The sequence below is a fragment of the Rhinatrema bivittatum genome, chromosome 3 (assembly GCF_901001135.1).
Source record: "Rhinatrema bivittatum chromosome 3, aRhiBiv1.1, whole genome shotgun sequence".
Classification (NCBI taxonomy): Eukaryota; Metazoa; Chordata; class Amphibia; order Gymnophiona; family Rhinatrematidae; genus Rhinatrema; species Rhinatrema bivittatum.
In genome coordinates this window covers 582,016,216-582,029,316 of record NC_042617.1, presented here as the reverse complement: position 1 = coordinate 582,029,316, position 13,101 = coordinate 582,016,216, and the positions used below count along the sequence as shown (strand labels likewise).

Below are 13,101 nucleotides of genomic sequence, written 5' to 3'. Positions count from 1 at the left end.
GCCCAGGAGGCTCTGGGAGAGAATGGCCCATATGTGGAACCAGGAGCTGCCTTTCTTGTGGATACATACGGCGGCTCATGGGGTGGCTTCGGTGATTGCAGGCTGAAGTCTCCTTTGGATGCAAAACTGGTCTGCTGATACTATTTTGAAGTCTAACCTTGCCAAGTTGCCTTTTAAGGAGCGCTTGTTGTTTGGGGAGAAGTTAGAGAAGATGGCGGGTCGGTGGAGGGATTTGAACGTTCCTTGATTACCAGAGGATAAGAAGTCAACTCCCCGGTTTTCTCAGGCAAAGGGGCGATTTCAGAGCTCCTGGAGTTTTTGCTCTTCTAGAGGTTCGAGTGGTCAGTGGTCTCGTACGTTCGATAGGTCTCAGTCTTTTCGGGCAAAGAAGCCAGTTAAGGGTGGTGCCTCTGGATCTGGAACTCGTAATGAAGTTTTGGGGTCCATCCTCCGGTTCCAGAGATAGGCAGTTGTCTGTCTCAATTTTATCGGAGGTGGACCCACACACTTCTGACCAGTGGGTTTTGGAAGTGGTGCGCAGTGGGTATGCTTTGGAACTTATCCGTTGCAGCGGCTGCTCGCCTTGAAGGCCGTGGTTCCAGTTCCAAAGGATCAGGAGGGCACAGGATGCTATTCCATTTATTTTGTGGTTCCCAAGAAAGAGGCTTGTTTAGACCTATTCTGAATCTCAAAGGGGTCAGTCGAGCCCTTCGGGTTACCCATTTTGAGATGGAAACGTTAAGACAGCCATGATCACTGATTTTGACTTCTCTGGATTTCTCGAAGACTTACCTGTATATTACGATTTGTAAACAGTATCAGTGCTATTTGTGCTTTGCCATTTTAGGCCAGTGCTACCAGTTTGTCATCGCCCTTTGGCTTGACCACAGCACTCAGGACCTTTTCCAAGATGATGGTAGTCATGGGCACAGCCCTTACAAAGGAGGGTATTCTTGTTTATCTGACTTGAACTGGCTAATCAGAGCCAAGTCATTAGAGGAGAGCCAAGTGGTGTCAAGCAGGGTAGTTCAGTGGTTACAGCACCTGGGATGGGTAGTGAACTTAGCCATCTCAGGTTCTGGAGTACTTGGACTTCCGGTTCAATACAGCTCAAGTCAAGGTGTTTCAGAGTCTAGCATCCAGAAGATCCTGGGTCAGGTCTAGACCCTTGGTTGGCGGTTGGTCCATTCATCTGGTCTTATCTGCAAATGTTGGGATCTGTGGCTGTGACAATAGAGGGTTGTACCTTGGGTGCATGCTCAAATGCGTCGTCCTGCAGCGGTCCCTCCTAACTCGATGGAATCTCCAGTCTCAGGAGTTCAATGTGAAGCGAGGCGGAAGTTGCTCTAGTGATTACGAAGGGAGCATCTTGAAAAAGGTATGGATTTGGAGACTCCCGATTGATTGGTGGTCACAGCAGATGTGAGTCTCTAGGGCTGGGGAGTACACTGTCAGGAGTTGGTGGCACAAGGCTAGTGAGCTCCCGAAGAGGTGTCTTGGTCATCAACCAGCTAAAGGCCCAAGCGATCCAGTTAGCCTTCCTGCAGTTCGGTTGGAAGGAAAAGCGGTGAGAGTTATGTCAAACAATGTGAAAGTGGTGGCTTATATAACTCACCGAGGGGGAACTCCTTAAATCAGCAAGTCTCACTAGAAATGCATGCCCTTCTTCCATGGGTGGAGTTTCATTTGCAGGCATTGTCAGTCTAGCATATATGCAGGAGACGACACTATGCAAGCGGATTATCTGTCATCACAAGTTGGATCTGGAGGAATGGGAATTGGTTCCTGAGGGTTTTCACCTCCTCATGGATCACTGGGGTTGTCCCTTTCTGGATCTAATGGCGAGTCACAGGAATGTGAAAGTGGAGAGATTCTACAGTCTGACGAGATATTCAAGCATTTGGAGTGGATGTGCTAGTTCAGTCTTTGCTGCAGGAGAATTTACTCTGCTTTTCTGCTGTGGCCCATGATTGGCTGGTTGTTGCAGAAGGAGGTGTGACATCCAGGTGAGGTGTTTCTGGTGGCCCCATATTGGTGGCACAGGCCGTGGTACGTGGATCTGCGTCTTCTGATGGGGGATCCGTGGGGGGGATATTGCAGCGAGGCCCAATATTTCATGACAATCCAAGTCAATTTTGACTTACGATTTGGTCCTTGAGAGGGCTCGGCTCCAAAAGCGAGGTTACTCAAGGGCAGTGGTGGAATTTCTTCTGCAAACGCATAAGTTTTCCACCTTGTTGGCATGATCAAACATGATCAAATTTAAACTAATAACTGGAAGGGGGTCAGTAAGTAAATCTGCAGCTCTAACACTAAACTTTCAAAAGGGAAACTTTGATAAAAGGAAGAAAATAGAAAAAAACTGAAAGGTGCAGTTCCAAAGGTTAAGTGTTCAACAGGCATGGACATTGTTTAAAAATACAATCCTAGAGGCGCAGTCTATATGTATTCCACAAATTAAAGGTGGAAGGAAGGCAAAACGATTACCATCATGATTAAAAGGTGAGGTGAAAGAGGCTATTTTAGCCAAAAAATCATCCTTCAAAAATTGGAAGAAGGATCCATCTGAAGAAAATAGGATAAAACATAAGCATTGTCAAGTTAAGTGTAAAAAATTGATAAGACAGGCGAAGGGAGAATTTGAATTGAAGTTGACCATAGAGGCAAAAACTCATAATAAAAACCTTTTTAAAAATCACCTGGACCGGATGGTATTCATCCTAGGGTACTAAAGGAATTCAAAAATGAAATTTCTGATCTATTAGTTAAAATTTGTAACCTATCATTAAAATCATCCATTGTATCTGAAGACTGGAGGGTGGCCAATGTAACCCCAATATTTAAAGGCTCCAGGGGCGATCCGGGTAACTATAGACCAGTGAGCCTGACTTCAGTGCCAGGAAAAATAGTGGAAACTATTCTCAAGATCAAAATCGTAGAGCATATAGAAAGACCTGGTTTAATGGAACACAGTAAACATGGATTTACCCAAGGGAAGTCTTGCCTAACAAATCTGCTTCATTTTTTTTGAAGGGGTTAATAAACATGTGGATAAAGGTGAACTGGTAGATGTAGTGTATTTGGATTTTCAGAAGGCATTTGACAAAGTCCCTCATGAGAGGCTTCTAAGAAAACTAAAAAGTCATGGGATAGGAGGCGATGTCCTTTCGTGGATTACAAACTGGTTAAAAGACAGGAAACAGAGTAGGATTTAATGGTCAATTTTCTCAGTGGAAAAGGGTAAACAGTGGAATACCTCAGGGATCTGTACTTGGACCAGTGCTTTTATATATATATATATATATATATATATATATATATATATATATATATATATGACGAGTGAGGTTATCAAATTTGTGGATGATACAAAATTATTCAGAATAGTTAAATCACAAGCGGATTGTGATACATTACAGGAGGACCTTGCAAGACTGGAAGATTGGGCATCCAAAAGGCAGATAACATTTAATGTGGACAAGTGCAAGGTATTGCATATAGGGAAAAATAACCCTTGCTGTAGTTACACGATGTTAGGTTCCATATTAGGAGCTACCACCCAGGAAAAAGATCTAGGCATCATAGTTGATAATACTTTAAAATCGTCGCCTCAGTGTGCTGCAGCAGTCAAAGTAAACAGAATGTTAGGAATTATTAGGAAAGGATTGGTTAATAAAACAGAAAATGTCATCATGTCTCTATATCGCTCCATGGTGAGACCGCACCTGGAATACTGTGTACAATTCTGGTCGCCGCATCTCAAAGATATAGTTGCGATGGAGAAGGTACAGAGAAGGGGAACCAAAATGATAAAGTGGATGGACAGCTCCCCTATGAGGAAAGGCTGAAGAGGTTAGGGCTGTTCAGCTTGGAGAAGAGGTGGCTGAGGGGGGATATGATAGAGGTGTTTAAGATCATGAGAGGTCTTGAGCGAGTAGATGTGAATCGGTTATTTACACTTTCGAATAATAGAAGGACTAGGGGGCATTACATGAAGTTAGCAAGTAGCACATTTAAGACTAATCGGAGAAAATTCTTTTTCACTCAACACAGAATAAAGCTCTGGAATTTGCCAGAGGATGTGGTTAGTGCAGTTAATGTAGCTGGGTTCAAAAAAAGGTTTGGATAAGTTCTTGGAGGAGAAGTCCATTAATGGCTATTAATCAGTTTTACTTAGGGAATAGCCACTGCTATTAATTGCATCAGTAGCATGGGATCTTCTGAGTGTTTGTGTAATTGCCAGGTTCTTGTGGCCTGGTTTGGCCTCTGTTGGAAATGGGATGCTGGGCTTGATGGACCCTTGGTCTGACCCAGCATGGCAATTTCTTATGTTCCTATATCCGTGTTTGGCGGGTTTTTGAGCATTGGTAACAGAATCACTCTTGTCTGCCTGCTTCGGTGCCTGTTCCCTTAATCTTGGACTTTTTACAAGAAGATCTGAGTAAGGAGTTGACTTTGAACACGCTGAAGGTGTAGGTGGCTGCTATAGCGTGTTAGGGCCACATACGGGGAAGCCTCTCTCTTCCCACCCAGAAGTGTCTAGGTTTTTGAGGGGAAATGCCTTTGTGTTTTCCAGTACCCTTGTGGGATTTGAATCTGGTTCTCTCCTTTCTGGCGAGTCTGAGCTTTCGTCCTCTTTGGGACATTTCCTTGCGTTTTATGACTCTCAAGACGGTGTTTCTAGTCACTATTTGGTTGGCAAGCGGATTTTGGAATTGCAAGCCTTGTCGTGCAGAGACCCATTTTTTTAAATTATCATACTGGATAGAGTGCAGCTATGGATGGTATCTGCTTTTCTTCTGAAGATGGTTTCGGACTTTCACTTAAATTAGTCAGGTTTTGTTGCCCTCTTTAAACAGTGATGTGGATGGACAGGAAATTGAGGCCGTTGGATGTGCGGCAGCAGTTATGCTATTTGGAGGTTATGAAAGATTTTCGGAAATTGGATCGGCTTTTTCTTCTTCACTGGGGTGGGGGGTGAAGAAGGGGGAGGCGGCTTCTCGGGACACATTGGCTTGTTGGTTTAAGGAAGTGGTGACTGCAGCCTATGTGGGTTCCGGGAAGCTTCTCCCAAGGCAAGTTCAGGCACATTTGACCTGGGCGGAATTGCATTTGCTTCCTCCAGCAGAGATCTTGTAGAGTGGTGACCTGGTCTTCCTTGTGTACATTTGCCAGGTATTATTGGTTTGATGTGGCAGTGTGAGAGGATTTTCTTTGCTAGGGCACTGCTGCTTGGACTTCAGGCAGCCTCCCGCCCTTCCGGGGAGCAGCTTTGGTACATCCCATTGATGTGGACTGCCTTGTGTGGTTGAAGAGGAAGGTGAAACTACTTGTTACCTGATAATTTCCTTTCCTCAAACTAGGGCAAGCCGGTCCACATTCTGCCCTATGCTGCTGTTGGGGCGGCCGACTTCTGTTTTGCTAGAACCCTGTCAAGGAAAGAATGAGATTCAAGGACTAGCACAAAACCGGGTGAGTGAGTCCTATTTTTTTTTCTAGGATTTTCTGGTGTTCTGATTGTCCTAGGTGACAATTGTTAGTGTAGCTGGGTCCTGTGTTTCCGGTATAAAAAAACAAAAACCCACAAGGTTAATTTCCTATAGTGTTTGTAGGATGCAATATTTCTTATTAATATTTAGTGGTTGGTGTCCACAGTTTGCTTTTGAAGAAAATACTGGCTGGCTGGCGCCTGAGCTGAGCTATATGAGGGTGACATCAGCAAGGAGCTGTTCTCAGTCTCCATCTGCTGGTTGGAGTGCACGACCCACTGATGTGGACTGGCTTGCCCTACTTTGAGGAAAGGAAATTATCAGGTAAGAAGTAATTTCACCTTCATGGTGAGAGGATCAACTAGGGGGATACAAAAAGGGCTGAATAGGATCAGGCAGGATGGGCCAGAGAGGTGAGCAGAACTGGGGAATATAAAAGGGGATGACTAGATTGACTAGAGAGGGTGGAAGTTGAAAGAGGATCAGGTGGAGTGCAGTGAGAGTGGAGTGATTTGTTGGAGGGGGGGTGGTACCCCTATTAATCTACAGTTGTGTTCATAAGTTTATTAAGAAAACATGAGTGATCAGAGAAAACACGTGTTATTTTTAATGTTTTGTGAATTAAACTATTATTCATCACAGAATAGCACAATCATTAAACAAATCATAGAAATAAATGAAATAAAATATTCCTGTTCAAAAGTTTGCATACCCTTAGTTCTTAATATCGTGTATTGCCCCCCCTTTTGCATCAGTGACAGCTTGCAGTCTTTTCAGATAGTCGTGAACGAGGCCCTTTATTTGCCCATTTCTCTTGGCAAAAAGCCTCCATCCAGATCCTGTCAATTTTTTGGTAGTCTACCATGAACTGAATGTTTGGGTTCTCCCCAAAGTGGCTCACTAATGCTGAGGTCAGGAGTCTGTGCCAGAACCTTCACTTTCTTCTGCTGCAGTCACTGAAGGGCCGACTTGGCCTTATTTTTCAGATCACTGACATGTTGGAAAGTCCAAGTATGCCCCATGCCCAGCTTCCTGCATGATGAATGCAAATTCTTCTCCAGTATTTTCTAAGATGCTGCATTCAATCTGCAATCAATTTTGACTAAATTCCCTGTGCTGCTGTAGCTCATGCACTCCCAAAACAGCAGAAATCCACCTCCATGCTTCACGGTAGGGATGATGTGCTCCTTTCATAGGCTTTGACTCCTCTCGAAATATAGCGTTTGTGACCATTAAAGTCCAAATTATTTTGTTCCAGAAATTTTGAGGCTTCTCTAGGTGTTTGGCATATTGTAAGCAGGTTATTTTGTGATGACTGTTCAGCAGTGACTTTTTCTGGCAACTCGACCATGCAGCTCATTTTTGTTCAAGTATCTCCTTATTATGCATGCTGAAACATCCACACCACTTTGTTTCAGACAGGGTTTTTCTTTGCATCCCAACACATTTTCCTGGCAATCATGTCTGAAATCTAATTTTCCACTTCTTTATTAGTTTGAACAGTACTGACCGCATTTTCAAATCTTTGGATATCTTTTTATCTCCTTTTCCTAATTTATAAAGTTGAACTACTTTTGCTTGCAGATCCTTTGGCATTTCTTTTGCTTTCCTCATGCTTCAGTAACCAAAGTGGGTGCAGCCCTGGATGAAATGCACAAGGGTTTCACAAAAGCTAAGAAACTAATTGATTATTTACACACATAATTACAGTCAAACAAGGCACAAGTGAGGATATCTACCCTTCATTTCCAACTCAACCTGTAAGTGTCAACGAGTGTATATTATCAGCCGAAACATTCAAGGGTATGCATACTTTTGAACAGGACCATTTTATTATTTCTTTATTGCTATGGTTTAATGATTGTGCTATTCTGTGATGTATAATTTAATTTGAAACACATCAGAAATAAGACATGTTTTGTCTGATCACTCTTTTTCTTAAAACGCTACACATCTTACAAATTCTAACATGAGGTCACTGTTTTAAATGAGAAACCTTGCACTATATTTTTTGTAATATTGTAAAATGATTTTTCATGGTCTAAAATTGCTTTTAAAAAGGAAAAAAATGTAGACTGCACTTTGAGATACTGCTCTTTATTACAGGAACATTTCAGTTGAACACATTCAAGTTGGCTAGGCTAAAATGCTTCATTACATCAGTAATTCCTGTAAGCAAGGGTGCAGCAGAAACATTTTTTTTTCTGTTTGCATCTTTAATAGTGCAGAGCTTACACTCAATCTTGTGACATCTAGTGTGGTGCAACCATAGTTGCATTTCATTTTTTAAATCAACTGAAATGAATTAGTGGAGATGTTAGTATGAAGAGATTTTTTTTCATTAAAAGCAAATGAAGGTGATTGAGGTTGTGATGCTCTATGCTGTAATAGATATGGGTTCAATCCTCTTTCTGAAGGATCTGCCTGGGTCTGACCCAGGAAGAGGGAAAAGCAGATGCCAGTACAGTGGCTGCCCCTATTAATCAACCAAAATCTTTGAGAACTGCAACAATATGATGTGTAATCCTAAATATAACAATATGTGAACATCATATATTGAAAGCCGTTGTTGTCTTAATGCTCATATTGAAAAAACTTGGGAAACCCCATAACGTTCAGTATTAACTCACTTTAAAACAGCCGTTACACCACTTTTTTCTGCGTTGCAAACACACGGCTCGTGTTTCGTACACTTCTTAAGGGGTGGCTTTTAAATTGTGCTGTTTTAAGTGTCAGGACTCATTTCTCAGCCGCTATTGAAATTCAGCTTTACCGGAGCAGCTGAGAAATGAGTCCTGACACTTAAAACAGCACAATTTAAAAGCCACCCCTTAAGAAGTGTACGAAACACGAGCCGTGTCAGGTTGGGCGATTCAGAAGTGCTGCTTTCTCCTTTAATGATAAGTGCCAGTGTCTTTAAAATCTTTAAAAGTTGAAATAACTAAAAGCAATTTAATATGCTCAAGTTCATACTGATTCAGCTTGGAAACCAATGATTACAATTTCACAGCCTTTTGTCAACAAATAGGCTGTAAGTTTAACGCTCAAAAACAAGCCCACACACACACAAAAGAAAAAAATAAGCATTGAAGAAGCAACGCAGAAAAAAGTGGTGTAACGGCTGTTTTAAAATGAGTTAATATTGAACGTTATGAGGTTTTCCAAGTTTTTTCAATAAGAGCATTAAGACAACATTGGCTTTCAATATATGATGTTCACCTATTAATCAACCAGCTTTGATTAGAGTGCGCTTTGGAAAAGGCACCCCTCCAGCTCTAGGGCTGACAAGGGTCACCTGAGCCACTTAGTTCTGAGATTGGTTTGGGTATGGTAGAGGCTGCTAAAAGTGTAAGGGTTGAAAAGGTTAATGAAAATACAATTGGTGTATTTCTCAAATTCCAATGAACATTGAATGTCCTGAGCCTTATCTCTCATGCCTTAACAGAAATTTTCTCTAAAAAAAAAAAAATAATAATAATTAGGAGGATTGACATCTCTCCAAGTGCCCTGAGGACGCATACCCGTTTATCAGAAGAGAGAGCTTTTAAAGAAGAAACTCAAAAGGTAGGCTCTAAGTTTGTATGAAATGTATAAATTATAATTGACAAAAACTGTTAGAATTTTTATTCCTGCTCTTACTCCTGGCTGCTTCTCATGATCCTTAGTGATTGACATTTAAGTCTAGATCAGTGCCCAAGAAGGCAGATCAGTTTGTTTGAAACAAGTAGCCATGGTAGATGTGGAATTGCTAATCACTAGTTTATGTGAAAGTAATTTTGAACATTCATAATTTCTGCAGCACTCAAGCCTTTTAACAAAATCAAGTGTCATAGAACCACATGAAAATGTTAATGCCTTTTTAAACTTCAGACTTAAATGCTAGTTTAATTTGAGTCTCTGATACTGACATATTTCTGTGCACAGGGCCCTAAAGGGACATTTTTAGCTTCTGAGCTTGTTTGAATATCAGTGGTTTAAAAGATATTCATAATTAGATTATTTCCTAGCGTGTAGCCAGATGGACTCAGACCAGTGGGTTATGTGCTCCTCTGCTAGCAGATTGAAGACTGAGTCAGATTTCAAAGCTGACGTCACGCTAGGTATATATACTCCTGTACTGACCTCACTTCCTCAGTATCTCTTCATCTCCTAGCAGATGTGGACACTATCCCACATACTAGCACAGTGTTAGGAAAATTACATCAAGAAGATAAATTTACCTTAAGATCGAGCCCCGCTCTCCTGTGGTGATACCTAAGAGTCCCTCCCTCAGTTGAGAATTCCTGAGGTGATCTCCGATATCCCTCAGAGGTGTGCCTTGGTCTGGCAGCCGGTTCCCGGCGTGGACTTAGCCCCCAGAATGGCTGAAAGGCAGCGGGTGCACATCCGAGCACGGCAATGAAGGTGAAACCCTCTCCCCCCCCAGCAGCTGGAGACCGTCCGATACATAAGTGGTAAGCGCTGAGACTAGGTAAGAAGGAAACTTTAAATTTAGGTCTCCGATTTCCAGAGTTCAGATTGCCGTACCGACTCTGCTTCTGGGGTGAGTTTTAACAAAAAAAAAAGGGAGTGCCGGTCGGGTTGAGCAGCCTTGGTTAGGCTGGGCCCCAATCCGGTGCAAGGGTCCACACACGTGAAGACCCTTGCGGGGGAGTGCCATCTTACACGCGGGGGTCGTCTGCGCCATCTTCCCTTCTCGTCGGCGGTACACACAGGACAATCTGGCGGCCGATGCACATAACTTGTGCGCATCCCATACAGTCGCGCGCATAGCTGTGCGCACAGTGGTGCACACAACTCAGAGCTGCCTGCACACCGGAGCGCACTTCGTGCACATAACTATGGCCATGCACAAATACCGTGCGCATAACTACGGCCGTGCACAAATACTTGCGTGCAATGAAACTAATTTTTTGTGCGCCTAGACATAGATTCAATGGCATCGGCGTCCAAGAAGGCCAGAAGGCACTCTCTTTGCACAGCCTGCCACATAAGAGCCACGCAGCCTGAACTGGAGTCCTGCCTGTGTCAGGTTTGTGAAGAAGCCCAGGGGGGACCAAAGCCTGGTCCTTCACTGTCTGAGGACGGTTCTGGGGCTACCATATATGATAGCTTCCTGGACCTATGCAACTCCGACATGACTTCTCCACAGTAGGGCACCTCAGAGGCCCCTATTCCCCCTGGGATTAACATGGGCCCAGGGACCTTCTCATGGTTAGAATTTTTCCAAAGGCTGCAAGCCTTTGCACAGGCACAGTCAGCCCCGGATGCAACACAGGCTCAACCCCTGCCGGAAGCACAAAATCCTCCCGGCCTTACTTGACCGCCTCGCCTAACTCTCCCGGACAAGGACCCGGATACCTCAGATGACGGCTCCCTGGAAGAAAGAGAAATCCCTCTAGGCCTGGAACCATACCGAACCATGCTTCATTTCTTCCATAAGGATGAATTACAAGCCCTTGTTTCCCAGACTCTGGGTATTCCAGGCATGGACCCCATGGCAGAACCAAAGAAGAACCCCATTCTGGTGTCCCTTCGTAAAGCCTCATGCTACTTCCCAATAATGGAAACCATCCAGGAACTGATTGACTTGGAGTGGGGTGCCCTGGAGGCCAGCTTTAAAGGAGGTCGGGCCTTGGAAGCCTTATACTCTCTGGAACCAGCGGCCAAGGAACACCTGCGCTTTCCAAAAGTGGAGATGCCATGGTCTGTGCTGTCTCAAAGCAAACAATCATTCCCATTGAGGGAGGGGCTGCATTGAAGGACACTCAGGACAAAAGATTGGAATCCATCCTTAAGCAGGCCTTTGACGCAAGAGCAATGACACTGCAGATTGCTTCCTGCTGTGCACTGGTGGCACGTTCCTGCTTGCTCCTCTCGAGAGAGGCATGTAACTCCGGACGTATACTGGCGAGATGATGGAACCTGCAGCAGCCTTCCTGACGGATGCAAGCTCAGGCCTAGTGCGTACCTCAGCCAGAGGAGTAGCCTCTGTAGTGGTAGCCAGAAGACAGTTATGACTGTGAAATTGGTCTGCTGACGCGACCTCTAAAGTAAATCTCACAAGAATGCCCTTTAAAGGATCTCTTCTATTTGGAAGAGATTTGGAAAAGTTAGCCAGCAAGTGGGGTGAATCCCCTTGCCTCGGCTACCGGAAGACAGGGGTAAAAGATGGTATGATGAAGGGGCTGTCTCTCAATTCACTCAATGTCCAAGTAGCCGCCCTCTCCTGCTTCAGAGCCGAAGTGAACGGTATCAGTCTAGCAGCTCATCCAGATTTGACCCGTTTCCTAAAAGGGGTTAAGCAACTCCGACCACCCCTAAAGTGGCCGGTACCCCTATGAAACCTCTATCTGGTATTAAATTGCCTAGCGGGGGCTTCTTTCAGACAACACGCGGTCTGTCACTACGCCTCTTAACATTGAAGACGGTATTCCTGGTGGCAATATGTTCAGCACGACATATCTCCGAACTACAGGCACTATCCTGCCGGGAACCGTTCCTTAGGTTCACTCCTGGAACCATACAGCTGCACACCGTTCCCTCCCTCCTACTGTAAATGGTTTCCGAGTTTCATCTGAACCAAGCCATCTCCTGATGAACATAAGGACTCTGAAAACTCACGCCTTCTTCGCCAACTAAATGTCGGTAGAATCCTGGTACAATACCTGGAAAGATCAGAACCGATGCGCAAAACGGATCGCTTGTTCGTCCTTCACAGCGCGAAGAAACAAGGAGAAGCGACCTCGCAGGCAACCATAGCCCGCTGGATTAAGGAAGTAATCAAGGCAGCCTACATAGAGGCAGGGAAGCCCTTACCCCACTACACGTTAAGGCTCATTCTACTAGGGCCCAAGCAGTATCTTGGGCAGAAACCAAGCTGCTATCGCCCGCCGAGATCTGTCAGACGGCGACGTGGTCCTCCCTACACACCTTCTCCAGGTTTACCACCTGGATGTTCAGACCTGAGAAGACTCAGCCTTCACAAGGGCAGCACTAAGTGGGCCATGGGCAGCCTCCCGCCCTGTCCAGGAGTAGCTTTTCTACATCCGACTGGTCTGAGTCCATCTGGCTACACACTAGGAAATGGAGAAGTTACTTACCTGATAATTTTGTTTTCCTTAGTGTAGACAGATGGACTCAGCATCCCGCCCAAGGCTGCCCCCAGAGAAGGAGGACCTGGGAAAGCAAACCTCAAGACTAAACAAATACGGGTAAACTGTTGCCTACCTTTAGTTGATGACACCCACAGTTAGTCTGGTGTCGGCGTTGACTTAGTTGAGTGCACTGGAGGTCTCCAGTTTTTGAAATCAGTTGAATCAGTTAACCAAATTTAATAAGTATAACCAAGTTATGCCAAATATATATCCACAATGGCTTTTCGAGGAGGATACTGAGGAAGTAAGGTCAGTGCAGGGGTATATATACCTAGAGTGACATCAGCTTTGAAATCAGACTCCGACTCCCATCTGCTAGCAGAGGAGCACATAACCCACTGGCCCGAGTCCATCTGTCTACACTATGGAAAACAAAATTATCAGGTAAGTAATTTCTCCATTGATGAATGTAGGGAGAGGAGTACTGCCAGTCACTTCAAATAATGGGCTGATGT

General features: G+C 44.3%; 1 protein-coding gene across 9 annotated transcripts in view; it reads left to right on the top strand.

Moving 5' to 3' along the window:
- Window positions 1–13,101, top strand: part of BCLAF1 (BCL2 associated transcription factor 1) — a 163,949-nt gene that overhangs the window by 99,125 nt on the left and 51,723 nt on the right. For all 9 annotated transcript variants that reach the window (XR_003855768.1, XR_003855770.1, XR_003855769.1 and 6 more), the window contains exon 8: window positions 8,972–9,053. Coding sequence is in view for 6 of the 9 variants with exons in the window: in XM_029596622.1 (XP_029452482.1) it covers window positions 8,972–9,053 (82 nt within the window). In the remaining 3 variants the exon portion in view is untranslated. The remainder of the gene's footprint in view (window positions 1–8,971; window positions 9,054–13,101) is intronic.